Here is a 20,977-nt window from a genome sequence, read left to right as displayed (position 1 = left end):
TGTTAGACTTGCTAAAAAATAGGGATAATGACTGCTCTACTTTCTCACAATCTGTTGGGATATTGATTGAGATATTTATGAAGTACTCTGAGTTCTCAGGAAGAAGGGTGTTAGAAAATGCAATGGTGATGATGTTGGCAGGGCATGGAAAATTATGCGAAAATATAATTTCAGAAAGATAAGTTTGGGACAGTTTGAATTATTAGCCTGAGCCTGTCTGGCAGTCTCATGTCCTTATGTCCAAACCTTTTGTCTTAGGTATCAGTTCTGGGTGGTTTACGAGGGCAGGGTATCAGGAAGGTGTGAAGAGATTAGAGCCCTTGCTGGCTTAAAACTGTCACTGAAGAGTCTCTTGGCTGCTGGCATTGGAGTGACCTGTGCCTCCAGATGGCTGATCATCCCGGAGAGCCTAGGACCAGGAGGGTCCAGTCTTTACTTCCTGCCCTAACTCCATCCCATCCACTTGCTGAGCTCCTTCACAGCTTCCTGTAAACCTGGTTCTGGTCTCACCAGTCGCAATGCTGAAACTGTCATCTGAAGGTCACAGTAACCTTCCAGAATCAGTCCTCATTCACCTCGACTGTGCTGCACCGGGTATTGTGGAATGCCTGGAAAAATTAACTCATCACTTAGCACTTCTGTGTTTTTTTCTGGAAGCAACTAAAAATTCAGGCTGCCTGAGTTCAAATCCCCGCCGGAACTACAGCTTTCTAGTTGTGTGACCTTGAACAACTCTTCGATTTCTTAGTATTTGGGTTTCCCCAACTATCAAATAGGAATAATAGTAGCCATCTTATAGGTAGTAAGTACATATTATATAAATAAAATGTATTAGGGAGTTAAATGAGATAATGCATAGTAGGTGTTCAGTAAATGTTGGATAGATTTTCAGATGGGTGATGGGTAGGTAGCTCATTCTAATGTTCACATTTGTATTATAATATACATGCTATTTATATTTGCTGGTATATCCAAAATAAGACAGGAAACCAGGGTACAGTATTTGAGTATTTTACCTTTGTTAATCAAGTCAAGAAGGGGCTAGAATTTGATTATCTTTGAATGTATGTTTTCTATAAGTTTATATTTGTTCTTTTTCATGCCTTTTTACTTTTATGTGGCTTCCTGTTATTAATTTTTTCTTTGAGTAAATTACCTTAAAAAAATCAACTTGTATTGGTTGGGTTAAGGAAAAGAAAGTTTGGGTTTTTTTTTTTTTTTTTAATGTGTATCGACTGTAGAGCGTGGAATAATATTGGGTCCTTTGAACAGAAAGAGAATGTTTCAAAATATACAACTGGGAAATAAAATTCCTGGGGAGACTATGACCTGGAGTAAGTCTTCCATTGGAGGTTCTTATTTCTCCATCGGAGGATTTGTGAGTGGTTGGTTTATTTCTTAAAAGTTGGAAGCCCTTACACTACCTCTCTTACTTGAAGCTCTTCTCCCTTAGCTTTTCTAGTACTTGTTTCTAGTACCTCTGTCAACCCCCATGTGCCAGCCAGGTCCATCTTCACCTGACACCATTTTTGCCAGGAGAAGGCACAGTATGGGGTAGAAAAGAGAACATTGAAATGGGAATCAGAAGACCTGAATTCTTCTTTTTTCCTTTCAAATCTCATTTCTTTTTTTTTTTTTCTTACTGTTTTTAAGATTTTTCTATTTATCCTTGGTTTTCAGCAATTTGATTATAATGTGTCTCACTGTGGTTTTTGTCATCTTCTGTTTGAGATCTGTGGGCTTATAGTTGTCATCAAATTTGGGACTTTTTCCGCCATCATTTTATTCTGCCCCTCCCCACCTGCTTTGGGAGCATCAGTTGCACGTACACTAGGTTGCTTGATGTTGTCCCACAGTTCACTGACTCTCTCTTCCATCATTTCCATCTCTCTTTCCTCTGTGTTTTATGTTGGATAGTTTCCATTGCCATGTCTTCCGTTTTTCTTCTTGTCATGTTCGTGTTTTCCTCTGTGTTCTTGAACATAGGAGCATATTTATAGCGGTTATTTTAGCCTCCTTGTCTACTAGTTCTGTCCTCTGGGTTCTTTCTGGGTCTGTTTCTCTTATTTGGTGCTGGACGTGTAATTTGGGTGCAGCATCGGATGCCGGATTCTGTTGTAGTCTTTTAAATATTGCTGAGCTTTGTTTCGGACACGTTTTATGACTTAGAATTATGCCATTTATTTCAAGGTTTCCTTCTAGGATTTGTTAGACATGTCAGCGTGTCCAGGGCAATCTTTAGTCCAAGGTTAACTTGGCCTCACTATGGTGCCAGTACCTTTCTGAGGACTCCAGCAGATCTATTGGGTGTCCCACTCCAGCCGGTGGGAGCATGAACCACTCCCGTCTCTGTGTGAACCCTGGGAATTCCACCTGCTCTTTCCAGGTAGTGCTTTCACCAGCCTTGCATGTTTCAGCTCCACAGGCACAGATCAGACCTCAGCCAGAGATCTGAGGGCACTCTTGATGATCTACAGAGATCTCTCTCCCTCCCTGGATCTTTCTCCTTCTCCCTCCTTCTCTCCTCCCTCCTTCCTCCTTCTCCCCTTTCTTTGTGCAGCTCCCTCCTCTCCACTATTTTGCCTCATAAAACTCTAGCTACCTTAATGTTCCAAAACTCCAAGTTCTATCTCAGCTCAGCAAGGCTTCCAGGCACTGTTTAAGTATCACCTTCCTGCATTATGGCCTGGAAACACCAGCTGGGGCATCCATAGGGCTCACTTCATTTATTTTCCTTCTCCGGTGTCTGAAAACTATTGCTTCATATATCTCCTCTTGTGTAAACCAAGACCTCAAGCTATTTTATACCAAAATACTTTAGTATTACTTCTCTGCAGAGCAAGAGCATTTTCTTATCAAAATAACATTATCACTGTTACCAATGTTAGCAGTTAGTTCTTAATATCATGTAATATCTAGTCCATTTTGAAATTTCCCAAATGTTGCAGAAATGTTCTTCTCAACTGGTTTGTCCAAACTAGGGTTCCATCTAGGACCATAATTGTTATGTGCTTAAGAGAATTTGACTGTGGATAGCAAGTTGCTTTCAGCTCTAGAATTAGGATTCTGAGCTCCACTACCTAATACACTGCGCTGCTTCTCTCCATCTGCAGGAAAAAGCCCTCAGCTTGTCACTCAGGCCTTCCACAAGCTGGTTCCCCACTGTCCAGTCAACCCTTTCTCATCCTCCAACCACCCTTGACTTCTCTTTGCTATTTGTGACCAGCTCACTCCTCATCCCCAGGCTTTGCCTACCTCTTTTCTCTAGCCTGAAATACCTTGTTCCTTCCTTTCCATGAATCCAAACCTGACCCATCCTCCAGATCCCGGTTCAGGCTCCCCAACTCCTATTCTCCTCCATTGTCTTTTGCACTTTCATCTCTTGGAAAACCACTTGTTTCTTGTTCTGAATGATGTTATCCCAACTAGATTATCATTATCGCCTGGGAAAAGAGACCATGCTTTATACCAAGAACATTGCTTGGCAAGAAAAGAAGTACTATAGCTGCTAATTTTGTTGCTAATATACTTCTGTCTCCCTCCTAACATGTAGCACTATGTAGTTTGCAGGATAGTAACCTTAAAGTGCTTTTGAATTATGTGTGTGGTATGTGTGTGTATGGGGCGAGGGAAGGGTGGAGTTGGAGATATTTCTTACAAGTGCTAATGCTCACCTATTCGTTGATTTATTTCTCCTCTCTGGGTTCCATTACATATCAAAGGGAATTGATAACCTGTCCATAGAGTTATATTGATTTGATGTATATAAGTCAACAAACATTCCTTTATTATTTAGTGTTAGCTTGGGAAACAAAGATGCCCTTGGGATTTCATAGTCTAATTAAGCACAACTGTTGTATACTTCTTTCCCCTTCCCTGCTATTTTGTTTTGCTGTGAATATGAAGTCACAACCTCCTAAATAAACCTCATAAAAAGCCAGCTGTACTTATAAGATATATTAGGCACAGATTTTATTCAACCATAAATGATCCTCTACTCAAAATGTTAAAAATAAATACTATTTGTAATTTACATCATATGTGTTTTCCAAGTTTTCACTTGGCAAATAAATTTTATGACCACTTTTGTGAATTCTAAAGGGATATAGTTTTTCTGATTGCCCAAAATTTGACCTCATATTTTCTTTGTTTAAGCCTACGTATAAATTCTACCTAGCGCTTGAGGCTGCCAGAGCTCCGAATGTATTTCCCAGTTGGTTATATAAGTGTATTTGTCTTTTTCTGAATGGTAGAATGGAACCTTTTGAAATTATCTTCCTACACTTGGAGTGGATCATCTAGTGATTAGTGACATCAGATTGGATTAATTTGTTGTATTTTCTTGGTGGGGAGGAGATATTCGAAATATTTAGGTGTCATGTATGTATATGTTGTAAAAGGACCCTGAGGATCTAGCTTCGTACTGCTTCTCTACACACACACATGCACACCCTTCATCCCCAGCCGTGAAGAACCATGTGCAATTCCCCGAATCCCACACCACTTCATGTTCATGCTGCTTCATCTGCCAGAAGTGCTTCCCTCCCCAGTCTTTGTCAATCGACAAGTTGCTATTTATCTTTCTGGACTCAGTTCAGTTGTAACTTGCTCTTTCTCAGGACTCCCTGCACCCCTTCGACCCCAGTTCAATTAACTCTTTCCTCCTCCGTGCTTCTATTGCCCAATATACAGATGCCCAAGGTAGCAGCACCTATGAGCCTTTATTGTCCTTGTTTGTGAACTTGTGTGTCTTCTGCTACTAATATCTAAGATGGCAGGAGGGCAGGAAACTTGTCTCATCTGCCTTTTGATCTCCTAAGTTAGCCTAGTATTTGGCATAGAGGACATATTTGCTTAATAAATCTGTATCTATTTAATCCATTCGTTAAATCCCAGCTCTTTCCCCACAAAACGTCTAAGCCTTCTCAACAGTTCTCATCTATAGCAGTGGTCTATGGTAATATTGCCAACAGTACTGCTACATCTTCACATTTTAAAAATATACCCTAAGTGAAAACCATTATAATGGAAGACTCACACACTCACAGATGGTATTCTCAGACAAATTTTTGAAGGGGTGCCTATTCATTTGTGTGATGGTTGGACATAAATTGTTTAAAATTGAGATTTAACATGTGTGCACGTAACCACCGACCAGATGTCCCTCCCAGTCCCCCCTCCTCTCTTGCAGTGGGTATTAATCTGGGTTCTCAAATGAAACAGAACCATCTCTGGGGGAGATGGCTAGATAGATAGATATGTTCTAGGTGTTTCTAACAGGAGGACCTAATGAAGGTTAGGGAGAGTCTTCCCACACAAAGGAGTTTTTAGCTGAGACCTGAACGATAAGAAAAAGTACTCTAGGAAAGGGAGACAAGGGACAGAACTTTGCAGGCAAGCGCAAAGCCCTGAAATGAGAATGAAGAACTGAGGCAACGCCACGTAGCCAGATGTTAGACAAGCAGGAGGAAAATGGCAAATAGTGAGGCTAGAGGGGTAGCTAGAAGCCATGCCATGAAGGGCCCTATGGATTACATGAAGAATATGGGGCCTAGTGCATTAAAGAGCTTTAAGTTGGTAGAGACATAATCAGATAGAACTTTAACTTTTTTCTTTTGATGTTAAATGTACAAACTGTGAAGTGCACCAATCTCAAGTGCAAAAATTTTTTACACATGTTTTTACTCGTGCAGTAGCTACCCACCCAAGGTATTTCCAGCACCTGGAAGGTTCTCTCCTTCCCATTCAGGACCCACCGCCTCCAAGGGTAGCCACTGTTATGACTCCTATCACCAGAGATTACTTTTGCCTGTTTTTGAACTACAGTAATGACAAAACCATACAGTTGTGCTGCTTTGTGTCTGAATACTTTCACTCGGCATGCACGTCCGTGTCATGTGTAGTAATAGTTCATCCTTTTTCCTTGCTCTGCAGTATTCCGTTGTATGAGTATACCACAGTTCATTTGCCCATAAACTATTGATGCACATAAGGACCACTTTTGTTATTTTTTTAAACTATTATAAGTAGAACTGCTATGAGGACTTGTGTTCATGTCTTTTTGGTGGACATAAGCACTCATTTCTGTGGGAGACATAACTCTTTTTGTCTTTTAAAGATTCATTTTTTCTTAAGAATTTTTTTTTTTTTTTTTGGCTGCACTGGGTCTTCGTTGCTGCATGTGGTCTTTCTCTAGTTGCGTTGAGCGGGGGCTACTCTTTGTTGCGGTGCGCAGGCTTCTCATTGTGGTGGCTTCTCTTGTTGCAGAGCATGGGCTCTAGGCGTGCGGGCTTCAGTAGTTGTGGCACGTGGGCTCAGTAGTTGTGGCACGTGGGCTCAGTAGTTGTGGCTCGTGGGCTCTAAAGCGCAGGCTCAGTAGTTGTGGCGCACGGGCTTAGTTGCTCTGCAGCATGTGGGATCTTCTCGGACCAGGGCTCGAACCTGTGTCCCCTGCATTGGCAGGCGAATTCTTAACCACTGGGTCGCCAGGGAAGCCCAGACATAACTTTTTAAAAGATTACTCAGCTTTTGAGGTGGAGGATGATTAGGAAGAGCATAGACGTGGCAGTTTCCTCAGTCACCAACCCCCTGGATGCATAGTCTTTTACCAGTTAGCTTATTAAAGGAGCAAACCCATTCAGAATATTTTAAACATCACGCAAATCAAAATATAGATTAAAAAAACAGAAAGCAAAATTTCCTTTTGATTTCTGTCATTACTGTCATTGTTGTAGTTGTTACCGTTTATGGCCAACCACAGCTTAGAGCTGATGGTAATTGGAAGGACAATATGGAATGACAAGTTTTGGTGACTTGTAGTTGGATGTGTCCCCATAAGCAGAAACATTGTTGTCATCGTCAGACATTCGTCAAGCCCTCTCCCTCCACAGTTGCTGGTGTATATGTATGGTGTAGTGGGGTGTGTCTCAAGTGGCGAATGGATTTACTCTATGTTTTCTTTCAAATTCTTCCTAAAGTAGTTTTCCAGGACCCTAGGTTCTCTGCAGCATCTCTGAACCATCCCTGATTCAAGGGCTGAAACAGCACACATACAGAGACTGCATTTTCCAAACTAAAGTTTTATGAGTTTGTACTTCCTGAATTGTGTGTGTATATATATTTATGGATTTCCATTATAGAAAATAATACAGTCAAGTGAAATTAGGAATGTTTTGGTAGCAAAGTCTAAGACTTTTAGTCGTAATAAGTGTTCAGTCTTTAGAGCCATGAGAATTAAGGTACAGTAATGTAGTAACAAAGAGGCCATGGTCTGATTCCACTTTACCAAATCAGGCTTTTGACCCACTATTTTACATTAAAATTATACTCTAAATCTGTCTTTTCACTCTGTTCTGAATGTGCATTAATTCATCTAATAAACATCTTTTAGCACCTTCAGTGTGCCAGATACCTTGCTACTAGGCAGTAGAGATATGAAGGTATAGTCACTGATCAAAAGGATTTTGTAGTGTGACAGAAGAGACTCTAAATAAAGAAGTGAACCAGTAGTTGCCGTACCCCATTAGGGCTTGGGCCAAATGGACAAGGTCTTCAGTGTCCAATGATCTTCATTCATTCATTCATTAAAATTTTTAAGTTCAGAACCAAAGAGCTGGTCATTATATACTGTCCTCTTATTTTAGATTGCTGATATATCCCTGTAAGAAACTTTAGTTGTTTATTTTTCATAGCAGTGGTTTTTTTTTTTATTGTCTCAGCTATCTTGGGATATTTTTTCCTTTTCTCATTTTTCATGTCATGCTCAGACTTATTACCTGGTAATAGGTTGCAAGAAATGAGAATTGAGTTATTTTTAAACAAATATCAATCATTTGTGATATGTTTAATAGAAATTATAATGAATAAAGTCAGGGTTTTACTTACTATGAAGTCATTGTAGTCAACATTGGCAATTCCCCAAATTAATAATGAGACAGTAAATCATTTGTGATACCAAAGGGATCAAATAAATAAAAACAGGATTGACCTTGTTAGAAATTTGATATTTTCAGTATTTATCTGTCAGAGCCACTGATTTGGAAATTGTTGTAAATTCTTGGAAAATGGAATCTTTTTTCCCCTGTAAAAATATGCATCATTTGGCAAACTACAGTGTCATTTTCCTTGAAGAGAATGTAGTGATTGATTATCCAGAGTGCTACCGTGACAAGGTAAACCAACCAAATAGCTAGAAAATTGTATATAATCATATAGCATCACATAAGCTAATCATTCCCTGCAGGTACTTCCTGTTTACCCCCAAAATCTTTATCTCCAGGGGATATTCCTCTGTGCCTACAATCTCCCCTTCCTCTCCGACTGTCATCAGCACAGTTCTCATCACCCAAAAACACGGGCATAAATACAGACCAAACTGAACCACCCAAAGAGACTTCCCAATGCAAAGATGCCTGTATCTAGTATCCCTCACATATATGACATCCCTCACATTATTTATATGGGTTGACATTATTAGTCCTGTTTCTTTGATTAGTAGTATTGTCCTGAAGATCCTAAGAAATTATAAAACAAGCAAAGGAAGGGAAGGATGGGAAGGTTTTAGAAAATAAGAACACCCGTCTCACTTTTGAGAAGTTGATAATCTAATCAGGAAGAACAAACACACCTAAGATGACCTGGAACAGTTACACAATATTCCCCAAGTCTGCAAGCACCAAGACACCGATTGAGCGATGAGGGCCAGTAGAGTAGAGGAGCCATCAAATTATCCTTGGTTACCAGAAGGCTAGATGGAGCCGTCAGAAAGGAAGGGGCTCCCGAAACTGCCCCAGAGTTGATTATCAGTAGCGTAATTGGGAATAGAACCAGGCCCTTTCTCTCAATAATCTGAGCAATTTCTTTGTGCTCATCTTCCCTGCAGTGTTTGTCAGATTTCAAACGGCTTTTGTTAGGATGGGTGCACTCTACTCTCCTTTATTAATTGCTGTCCACGTGTTGTAGGATATCCTGTGCTCTTAATCAGGATGAGGATTTTTGATTCTTCTTAGCAGCATGGGGACATGTAGCTAAGCAGAATCAATTCCTGTCACTCACACACAAACACAGAGGAACAGGATTATGGATCAGGGTGAAGCTGCAGTGCTTTAATCTTAAAATCAATACAGAAAAGGAAGTTGAACTTGTGGGGATTCTATAGAGACTGTAAGTTGGTTTCCTATGCAGTTGCCTTACACGGTATAACTGCTCCTTCCTTTTCACCTTCTGATTATTTTACTTGGAGTATGGGGAGAGGAGAAGGAAAGAAGAAACCTCTAGAACCAAATAGTCCTGAATAAGCATGCATATGTAAGCTCGTAGCTCAAACTGATCCTCCGTTGTGTTGAGAAAAGCTGTACATGTTTATCCATTCTTTTTATGTTTAGAAGAAAAAAAAAGCTAACCCAAATGCTGTACCCCATAGTCTGTATTTAAGCATAATAAAATGCCTTTGATTATTTCAAAGGTTAGTGTCAGGCTGGAAAAAATATTTTTAATGTTTACTTTTATGGCTAAGTCTACATTGCTTATGGAATTCTATATAAATAAATACACATTCATCAAACCGGTTATTGGCCAAAGAATTCCAAGCTTCTAAGCATGTGATTAATATTTACTCCAGTGTAATTGTGCTTCTTTCAAAAGAGGCATGAACTAATGGTTTAAACAACTCTGTCTTTTCTTAACCAAAGATTTAGAATTTATTGAATATGCCTCTTTTCAGATATAACACCAATTTGCTGCACAGTACTATCAGTGTCTAAGATGGGCTTATTTTTTCCCTTGGATATTCCTTTAATTCAGTTTAAAAACATGTCTGAGTCTCTTTGGACACTGCTTCTACAGTGACAAAAACAACAGGAAATACTATGATGTCATGAGAAAAAGTTTGAGGCAGAAAGGTATAGCTAAAAGAGCAAAGTCTGGAGCCCTTGCTTTGGTTCTTTCTTTTTCTAAGCCTGTTTCCTCCTCTTTACACTGGGGATGATTAAGGGATTCAGCCAATAGGTAGGTGCGTTGAGAGGATTAAAGGACATAAAGCATGTAGAGTGCCTAGCTCAGCTTCACACTTGTAAGAATCTAATAAGTGTTCATGATTATCATGATTATTCTGTGAGTTTCAAGTGAGGTAACATATGCTGTATATGTGAAAACATTCTACAAGCTGTAAGGCACAATACAAATGTTAGTTGTTATTCTTAATAGATTGATGGTTTTGAAACTTTAAAAAACAAATCCTAGAAGGCTTTTTCTTTATGCTGCCTGTCATGAGTCCCTCATCTCAAAGTATAACCTTGGGGGTGATAAATCAGGCTCCAACTGAATATGCATTTTCTTTCTTAAAAGCCGCAGAGATATCTTGTAGATGCCAAGAATTCCATGAAATCAATAGGAAATTCCCTGTCCTGTGTCCTTCCATAAAAAACACTTTCTCAGGTCTTTGGAAGATTAGCACTATGTAAGATACTTATTTTGTTGTTGTTTTTCAGGAGTATTCTTAAATGTCACATCCTTCTAGGAAAGCTCAAGTGTCTTAAGTGATCACATCCTTTCAGTAGCCCTTCCTTGTCGTAAACATTACTCGAGTCAAAACACTCATGAGTTTCTTTGTCCTCTCTGTGTTCTTTTCCAGAGCACAATCATTGTAGAGAAGACAGTGCAAGACCTCATGAACCTGATGCATGACTTGAGTGCCTATTCGGATCAGTTCCTCAACATGGTGTGCGTGAAGCTACAGGAGTACAAGGACACCTGCACTGCAGCCTACAGGTAGAGCTTCCGTTGGAAGCTAAGCAACATCAATTTAGAACTTGACCTTTGGGGTGGTGGCTGATACTGCCTTTGTAGCCTAACTTTCCGTCATTGTAGAAAAGGACCATCCTTGAGTTTGTCAAGAGGCCTGATGAGAACATGTGCCAAAGAAATAGTCTCCTAGACACGTATAGTCGTACCAGCAGAGGGAATGGAAGGTACAAAGGGACAGAGCCGCTTAGGACTGCCTTTGGGTGGCTTCGATGAAGTGTCAGCCTTGATTTTTATGAAAGTCTAGAATCATAAGATGTGTCTTCCTCAAGGAAATTCTGGATCTTGATTAGCCCCTCCTGTGATTCTAAAAGATCTTTAAAGTAAAGCAATTTGGAACTCTTAGTAACCCTTAATAATCTATAATATGATTTCTTTTTAGTCTGTCCAAACGTATTCCTCCTGATGTTTGACCTATAGCCTTCCTACTGTCATGAAAGGATGGTTACCCTGTTTAGCATCAATGGAAATGAAAAATCATTGTTATGAACTTGAAAACCTTTAGTTTTCCCTCTGATTTCTTTTCTCTGAGTTCACAAATCTCTTTGAGCTTGTGGAAAAGATCATAGCACTTCTTGTAAAAAGGTAATAATAGGAACAAATTATGGTCTGGTTGACAAGACATGAAACAATTAGAGAAGAAAAGAATGTATAATAAAATACTAAATTTTATGTGATGTATAATTAAGGATAGATGGGTACAGTATAGTATATCATCAGGTACTACTTGTACAATACAGACTATAAGAGCAGAAGGAATAAAACACGAAAAAGAGTGACAGGCTGATTGGAGTCAGGAAAGATCTCACAGAACGTGAGTTAGGTTCTGGACCTTAGAAAGATGGGTGAGATTTAGGGAGGTGGAAAGAATAAACAGGGGCATTGCAGGGATGAAGAGGAAGCACAAACGTAGTTGCCTGGTATTCAGAGGGGGATTAAAGGAGGAGGAGGTTTGAATGGAACAGAGTTCCTAGGAGAAGGTAGTAGGAAGTAATGTTGAATAGGAAAAGTAAGACCATATAACAAAGGATCTTAAAAAATAAGACTTGGGGGGCTTCCCTGGTGGCGCAGTGGTTGAGAGTCCGCCTGCTGATTCAGGGGACACGGGTTCGTGCCCCAGTCTGGGAAGCTCCCATATGCTGCGGAGCGGCTGGGCCCGTGAGCCATGGCCACTGAGCCTGCGCGTCCGAAGCCTGTGCTCCGCAACTGGAGAAGCCACAACAGTGAGAAGCCCACGTACCGCCAAAAAAAAAAAAATAATAAGACTTGGAAATTTAGATGTTGACTAGTAGATGATAAGGAGCCATTATAAGTAAACCAGGGAGCAGTGTTCAGGGAAGATTAATCTGGCCAAGGAATATAACATAGATTAATGCTTAACCTCCTTCACTCCTGCAATAAGTAATATTTATCCACAGTTACAAGAACCAAATAAAGAAAAGAAACTCAGAGAGATGCATTCCCAATAATATTTTACTTTTTTTGTTCAATAATTATTCATCAGGAATGATAATACTTTTAGATTAAAATCATACACATAATCAACAAGTGTGCTATATGCAGTTGTGTACCAACTGATAATTCTAATGGCACTTCAAACAAAAGATATGTTAACATTTAGTCTTTTGGTAAAGAAAATTTTAATTTAAATTTTTTAGATTTTAATTTGTACAAATAATTTATTTTTTGCAGAAAACTACAAATAGAGTAATGGTAAAGTACTTTAAAGCATAAAGATATATTCCAGTAGGGTAAAACTTGGTGAGGAAATGAAATAGAAATAATAACTGAAAGAGAAAAATGAAAAATACCTAACCATTAAAAAAGAGTTTATTTTTGTGTGTTTTAAATGTATCATGCCCATTCAAATCCCTATGGTATTGAGATTCTGTTGGTTACGCTTAAAATAGTGATTTAAAGAGTCAATATTTATAATGTGCCAAAATTCAATATTTTGTAACCATTAAACTCATGCTAAAAAAAAAAAACAGCTAAATTTCAATTTTAAAATGTGGGAAAGAGAATATAGTTTTTCAAAATTCCTTTAAGAGATACCCAAACGAAAATTTTAAAAGCCACTGCCCTCGTGTTAGTTGTCTAAGAGTGGAATTTCTGGGCCACAGAGTTAACTCCAAAATGGTTGTATGAATGTCACATCTACCAAATGACAGTCAAATAACATACTTTAAAAATTTACTTTTACTTTAACCTGCATTGAATTTTAAGCTTTTTTTTTTTTAAAGCAAGGCATGTCTTCTTTTTCTTATATTTCATTAAGGGCAGCCCATAATTTCTAACAAATAATAATGCCAGTGAGTATTAATTATAATGGAGATGTTACCTAACCTGCCCAAGATATAGCAAAATTGACAATAGACTCTTAAGTCCCACTGATGGTCATTTATATATTATTGTTGTTCTTGTTATTTTGAAAGAAATCTTTTTAAAAGTTTGTATAGCTTGGCACCTTATTGATTGTAGGTGACCTTTTCCTCATTTATGATCCTGCCTCACAAGTCAAGTGATAGGAAGCTTACTAAACCCACAAAGCAGAGTGGTCACCGTTGAACAGTTTCTTGTTTTGAAATGATATTCAGATTGGACATAGTTCTTATTTCTGTAGTGATTCCAAATCAGTTTCATCCTTACACATGAAAACCCTTTAAATATGTGAAGATGGCTATCATGGTCCATTTAGTAGTTTTGTTTTGTTTTTCTTTTCCCCTAGACAGAACATCCTTGGTTTCTGATACGTCCTGGGTCTGCAAACCATCCCACTCTTCCTTCTCTGTTACCATTAGTCTGGTAGTATCTATCTTAAAAAAGGAGTACTCCACTCTGAGCCCAATGTTGCAAGTGTGCTCTTGTTCTTCAGCAAAACCATTGCCTTCTTTGTGCAGGACCCAGTGCCAGACACACATCATTGCATGTGAGTGTGTAGGAATAAAGAAGTCCATCAGTTACAGATTGTACCTTTAATGAGCTTACGTCCTTGGTTGAGGATAGAAAGGAAAATAGGGGACAAAGAAATCAGACATGTATCCACAGCATCAATTTATGACAGAAAATATGGTAAGATAGGTAATGATGACATGCTCTAGGAGGAAGAAATTACTTAAAGAGGACAAGAGAGGTTTGGTGAAGGTTACAAACCTAGAGTTTATGAAGAATGAGGAGGATTTAGACAGGATTAAAACTGAAGGAGCTAAAGGAGTGAAGGAACCAGAACAATGTCAAGGTGGTGGGGAAGAGCAGGAAAAGGATGAGCAAGTGATGAATGTTTGGGTTTTGGAAAAGATGGCTAAGCCAAAATGGAGGCTTTTGAATGCCAGGCTTAAGGAACGTGACCTTTCAAAGTTCGGTAGTGGGAACCACTGAAGGTCAGTAAACAGGGAATTCCAGGGAAGACCTGTGCTTTAGGGAGATTTTTCTGAGCTTTGTGTAAAATGGATTGGAAAGGCAAGAGTGTGGAGGTGGAAGGGAGAGAGGCAGAGAGTGCCTGAATTAGAGGAGAGGCGGGGGAGGCGGAGGGGAAGGGGCAGACCAGGAAACGTAAATTAAGGGGGTAAATTTGTAGGGCATGGCCACTGGTTGGCTGTAGGGAATAAGGAAATATAAGAAGAAACAGTAGCTGAAATTAACCTTATCTTTTCTAAGCTATATTTGCAGGGATTTTTTTTTAACTTAAATTCAAGATCTCACATGTAGCCGTTAAATTTAATGTTATTTTTAGCTCATCATTTCAGTCTATTGAGATATTTTTGAATCCTCATTCTGTCATCAAAAAATCATAGCTATTCCTCCAAATTCCATGTCATTCTTCATTTTATTAGCAATCTTTTAGTTTCTTTGTGTGTGTCATTTTTTAAAATGTTCAACAGGACAGGGCTAAGTTGAGAGTTTTGGGGGGCACACGTCTTGAGACTTCCTTTGAGATTGATGACCATATATTACTCAGTACTTCAGGGGTTCATATGTTTTTCTTTTTTTTTTTTTCCACTCCATAACTTTTAGTATATTTTTTAACATCTTTACTGGAGTATAATCGCTTTACATTGTTGTGTTAGTTGCTGCCTTATAACAAAGTGAATCAGCTATACGTATACATATATTACCATATCTCCTCCCTCTTGCATCTCCCTACCACCCTCCCTATCCCACCCCTCTAGGTGGTCACAAATGACCGAGCTGATCTCCCTGTGCTATGCAGCTGCTTCCTACTAACTATCTGTTTTACATTTGGTAGTGTATATATATCAATGCCACTCTCTCACTTCATCCCAGCTTACCCTTAGCCCTCCCCGTGTCCTCAAGTCCACTCTCTACATCTGCATCTTTATTCCTGTCTTGTCCCTAGGTTCTTCAGAACCATTTTTATTTTTAGATTCCATATATATATGTTACCATACAGTATTTGTTTTTCTCTTTCTGACTTCACTCTGTATGACAGACTCTAGGTCCATCCACCTCACTACAAATAACTCAAGTTCGTTTCTTTCTATGGCTGAGTAATATTCCATTGTATATTGGAATATACATCTTCTTTATCATCTTCTTTATCTTCTTTATCCATTCATCTGTCTGTGGACACTTAGGTTGCTTCCATGTCCTGGCTATTGTAAATAGTACTGCAATGAACATTGTGATACATGTCTCTTTTTTTTTTTCTCTCACTCACACACACACACACACACACACACTGTATTTTATTTTTAAAAGAGATAAACTGACACCAAGCATTGTAAATGGATGACCACAACAAAAGCAACACTGATTGCAATTACCAAACACGAAACACACTCATACTGTGTCATAATATTGACATTCAGTCCAGGAATCTCCACTGTAACAGCTCCTTTACTTTGCAGTGAAAATTGATTTGTATATTTTTTGCCTCTGAGTCCTTGTGGGATTTTTTTTTCTGATTCAAACAGAAAGTCACAAAAATTATAATCATCCTCATCAGTTCACTCAGTCCCATGTAATTAATTTTTTTATCTTGATCTTTTGTTAGCACTTTTATGAATTCATCAGTTTTCCATTAGAGTTCTGAAAATGCTTATTCATTCAGTTCAGCAGTGTAGTCAGTTACCAGAAACCTGTACTTGTCAGAATCTTTTCCATGAATTCCTTGAAGATGAAACCCTTTTATAGGAACATTTTTGCAAAACCATCAGAGTGCACCCAGAACTGTCTGTAAATGACAAAAGACTTGAAAGTGACCACAGTTAAAGATTTGATGAAAGTTCATAGTAATGCAATAGACAAGGAAATTTAGTTATTTCTGAGATATACATTTTAAAGTAATAACTAGAATTATGACTTATAACATTATACCAGAACATATAAGATTTTTAGAAATTTCATGTAATGTCTGAAACATTTATATTAACATATTTACATACAAATAACCCAAAGAAAGATTAGTATTAGTTTTGTGTTTGTTTTTTTATACTGCAGGTTCTTATTAGTCATCAATTTTATACACATCAGTGTATACATGTCAATCCCAATCGCCCAATTCAGCACACCACCATCCCCACCCCACCACGGTTTTCCTCCCTTGGTGTCCATACGTTTGTTCTACATCTGTGTCTCAACTTCTGCCCTACAAACCGGTTCATCTGTACCATTGTTCTAGGTTCCACATACATGCGTTAATATACGATATTTGTTTTCTCTTTCTGACTTACTTCACTCTGTATGACAGTCTCTAGGTCCATCCACATCTCAACAAATGACTCAATTTCATTCCTTTTTATGGCTGAGTAATATTCCATTGTGTATATGTGCCACATTTTCTTTATCCATTCATCTATCTATGGACACTTAGGTTGCTTCCATGTCCTGGCTATTGTAAATAGTACTGCAATGAACATTGTGATACATGTCTCTTTTTGAGTTATGGTGTTCTCAGGGTATATGCCCAGTAGTGGGATTGGTGAGTCATATGGTAGTTCTATTTTTAGTTTTTTAAGGACCCTCCATACTGTTCTCCATAGTGGCTGTGTCGATTTACATTCCCACCAACAGTGTAGGAGAGTTCCTTTTCTCCACACCCTCTCTAGCATTTATTGTTTGTAGATTTTTTGATGATGGCCATTCAGACTGGTGTGAGGTGATACCTCTTTGTGGTTTTGATTTGCATTTCTCTAATGATTAGTGATGTTGAGCATTCTTTCATGTGTTTGTTGGCAATCTGTATATCTTCTTTGGAGAAATGTCTACTTAGGTCTTCTGCCCATTTTTGAATTGGGTTGTTTGTTTTTTTGATATTGAGCTGCATGAGCTGCTTGTAAATTTTGGAGATTAATCCTTTGTCAGGTGCTTCGTTTGCAAATATTTTCGCCCATTCTGAGGGTTGTCTTTTCATCTTGTTTATGGTTTCCTTTGCTGTGCAAAAGCTTTTAAGTTTCATTAGGTCTAATTTGTTTATTTATGTTTTTATTTCCGTTTCTCTAGGAGGTGGGTCAAAAAGGATCTTGCTGTGATTTATATCATAGAGTGTTCTGCTATGTTTTCCTCTAAGAGTTTTATAGGGTCTGGCCTTACACTTAGGTCTTTAATCCATTTTGAGCTTATTTTTGTGTAAGCTGTTAGGGAGTCTTCTAATTTCATTCTCTTACATGTAGATGTCCAGTTTTCCCAGCACCACTTATTGAAGAGGCTGTCTTTTCTCCATTGTATATTCTTGCCAGCTTTATCAAAGATGAGGTGACCATACGTGTGTGGGTTTATCTCTGGGCTTTCTATCCTGTTCCATTGATCTATATTTCTGTTTTTGTGCCAGTACCATACTGTCTTGATTACTGTAGCTTAGTAGTATAGACTGAAGTCAGGGAGCCTGATTCCTCCAGCTCCGTTTTTCTTTCTCCAGATTGCTTTGGCTATTAGGGTTCTTTTGTGTTTCCATACAAATTGTGAAATTTTTTGTTCTACTTCTGTGAAAAATGCCATTGGTAGTTTGATAGGGATTGCACTGAATCTGTAGATTGCTTTGGGTAGTATACTCATTTTCACAATGTTGATTCTTCCAATCCAAGAACATGGTATATCTCTCCATCTGTTTCTATCATCTTTAATTTCTCTCATCAGTGTCTTATAGTTTTCTGCATACAGGTCTTTTGTCGCCTTAGGTAGGTTTATTCCTAGGTATTTTATTCTTTTTGTTGCAGTGGTAAATGGGAGTGTTTCCTTAATTTCTCTTTCAGATTTTTCATCATTAGTGTATAGGAATGCCAGAGATTTCTGTGCATGAATTTTGTATCCTGCTACTTTACCAAATTCATTGATTAGCTCTAGTAGTTTTCTGGTAGCATCTTAGGATTCTCTATGTATAGTGTCATGTCATCTGCAAACAGTGACAGTTTTATTTCTTCTTTTCTGATTTGGATTCCTTTTATTTCTTTTTCTTCTCTGATTGCTGTGGCTAAAACTTCCAAAATTATGTTGAATAATATGTGGTGAGAGTGGGCAACCTTGTCTTGTTCTTGATCATAGTGGAAATGGTTTCAGTTTTTCACCATTGAGAATTATGTTGGCTGTGGGTTTGTAATATATGGCCTTTATTATGTTGAGGTAAGTCCCCTCTATGCCTGCTTCTGGAGAGTTTTTATCATAAATGGGTGTTGAATTTTGTCAAATCTTTTTCTGCAGCTATTGAGATGATCATATGGTTTCTCTCCTTCAGTTTGTTAATACGGTGTATCACATTGATGTATTTGCGTATACTGAAGAATCCTTGCATTCCTTGGATAAACCCCACATAATCATGGTGTATGATGCTTTTAATGTGCTGTTGGATTCTGTTTGCTAGTATTTTGTTGAGTATTTTCGCACCTGTGTTCATCAGTGATATTGGCCTGTAGTTTTCTTTCTTTGTGACATCTTTGTCTGGTTTTGGTATCAGGGTGATGGTGGCCTCGTAGAATGAGTTTGGGAGTGTTCCTCCCTCTGCTATATTTTGGAAGAGTTTGAGAAGGATAGGTGTTAGCTCTTCTCTAAATGTTTGATAGAATTCTCCTATGAAGCCATCTGGTCCTCGGCTTTTGTTTGTTGGAAGATTTTTAATCACAGTCTCAATTTCAGTGCTTGTGATTGGTCTGTTTATATTTTCTATTTCTTCCTGGTTCAGTCTCAGAAGTTTGTGCTTTTCTAAGAATTTGTCCATTTCTTCCAGGTTGTCCATTTTATTGGCATAGATTTGCTTGTAGTAATCTCTCATGATCCTTTGTATTTCTGCAGTGTCAGTTGTTACTTCTCCTTTTTCATTTCTAATTCTGTTGATTTGAGTCTTCTCCCTTTTTTCTTGATGAGTCTGGCTAATGGTTTACCAATTGTTTATCTTCTCAAAGAACCAGGTTTTAATTTTATTGATCTTTGCTATTGTTTCCTTCATTTGTTTTTCATTTATTTCTGATCTAATCTTTATGATTTCTTTCCTTCTGCTATCTTTGGGGGTTTTTTGTTCTTCTTTATCTAATTGCTTTAGATGTAAGGTTAGGTTGTTTATTTTAGATTTTACTTGTTTCTTGAGGTAGGATGGTATTGCTATAAACTTCCCTCTTAGACCTGCTTTTGCTGCATCCCATAGTTTTTGGGTTGTTGTGTTTTCACTGTCATTTGTTTCTAGGCAATTTTTTGATTTCCACTTTGATTTCTTCAGTGGTAACTTGGTTATTTAGTAGTGTATTGTTTAGCTTCCATGTGTTTGTATTTTTTACAGTTTTTTCCTGTAATTGATATCTAGTCTCATAGCATTGTGGTTGGAAAAGATACTTGATATGATATCAATTTTCTTAAATTTACCAAGGCTTGATTTGTGACCCAAGATATGATCTATCCTGGAAAATGTTCCATGAGCACCTGAGAAGAAAGTTATTCTGTTGTTTTTAGATGGAATGTCCTATAAATATCAATTAAATCCACCTTGTTTACTGTGTCATTTAAAGCTGTGTTTGCTTATTTATTTTCATTTTGGATGATCTGTGCATTGGTAAAAGTGGGGTGTTAAAGTCCCCTACTATGATTGTCTTACTATTGATTTCCTCCTTTATGGCTGTTAGTATTTGCCTTATGTATTGAGGTTCTCCTATGTTGGGTGCCTAAATATTTACAATTGTTATATCTTCTTGGATTGATTCCTTGATCATTATGTAGTGTCCTTCTTGGTCTCTTGTAATAGTCTTTATTTTAAAGTCTATTTTGTCATATATGAGAATTGCTACTCCAGGTTTCTTTTTTTTTTTTGCGGTACACGGGCCTCTCACTGTTGTGGCCTCTCCCGTTGCGGAGCACAGGCTCCAGACGCGCAGGCTCAGCGGCCATGGCTCACAGGCCCAGCCGCTCCGTGGCATGTGGGATCTTCCCGGACCGGGGCACGAACCTGTGTCCCCTGCATCAGCAGGTGGAGTCTCAACCAGTGCGCCACCAGGGAAGCCCTCCAGGTTTCTTTTGATTTCCATTTGCATGGAATATCTTTTTCTATCCCCTCACTTTCAGTCTGTATGTGTCCCTAGGTCTGAAGTGGGTATCTTGTAGACCACATATATACGGGTCTTATTTTTGTATCCATTCAGCCAGTCTATGTCTTGTGGTTGGAGCATTTAATCCATTTACATTTAAGGTAATTATCGATATCTATGTTTCTATTACCATTTTCTGAATCATTTTAGGTTTGTTTTTGTAGGTCTTTTCCTTCTCTTGTGTTCCCTGCCTAGAGAAGTTTGGTGGAGCTGAATTCTCTTAGCTTTTGCTTGTTTGTAAAGGTTTTAATTTCTCTGTCGAATCTGAATGAGATCCTTGCTGGGTAGAGATCTTGGTTGTAGGTTTTTCCCTTTCATCACTTTAAGTATGTCCTACCACACCCTTCTGGCTTGCAGAGTTTCTGCTGAAAGATCAGCTGTTACCCTTATGGGGATTCCCTTGTATGTTGTTTGTTGCTTTTCCCTTGCTGCTTTTAATGTTTTTTCTTTGTACTTAATTTTTGATTGTTTGATTAATATGTGTCTTGGTGTTTACTCTTTGGATTTATCCTGTGTGGGACTCTCTGCGCTTCCTGGACTTGATTGCCTATTTCCTTTCCCATATTAGAGAAGTTTTCAACTATAATCTCTTCAAATATTTTCTCAGTCCCTTTCTTTTTCTCTTCTTCTTCTGGGATCCCATAATTCAAATG

The 20,977-nt window shown here is 38.3% G+C and overlaps 1 protein-coding gene across 2 annotated transcripts in view; it reads left to right on the top strand.

The window, feature by feature from the left end:
* Positions 1-20,977, top strand: part of EXOC4 (exocyst complex component 4) — an 807,055-nt gene that overhangs the window by 627,123 nt on the left and 158,955 nt on the right. For both annotated transcript variants that reach the window (XM_030853847.2, XM_060305296.1), the window contains one exon: positions 10,631-10,767. In XM_030853847.2, coding sequence (XP_030709707.1) covers positions 10,631-10,767 — 137 coding nt within the window. The remainder of the gene's footprint in view (positions 1-10,630; positions 10,768-20,977) is intronic.

Source organism: Globicephala melas, chromosome 9 (assembly GCF_963455315.2).
Source record: "Globicephala melas chromosome 9, mGloMel1.2, whole genome shotgun sequence".
NCBI classification, from domain to species: Eukaryota; Metazoa; Chordata; class Mammalia; order Artiodactyla; family Delphinidae; genus Globicephala; species Globicephala melas.
Note: the sequence above shows the minus strand (reverse complement) of the source record. Positions and strands in the feature narration are given on the sequence as shown.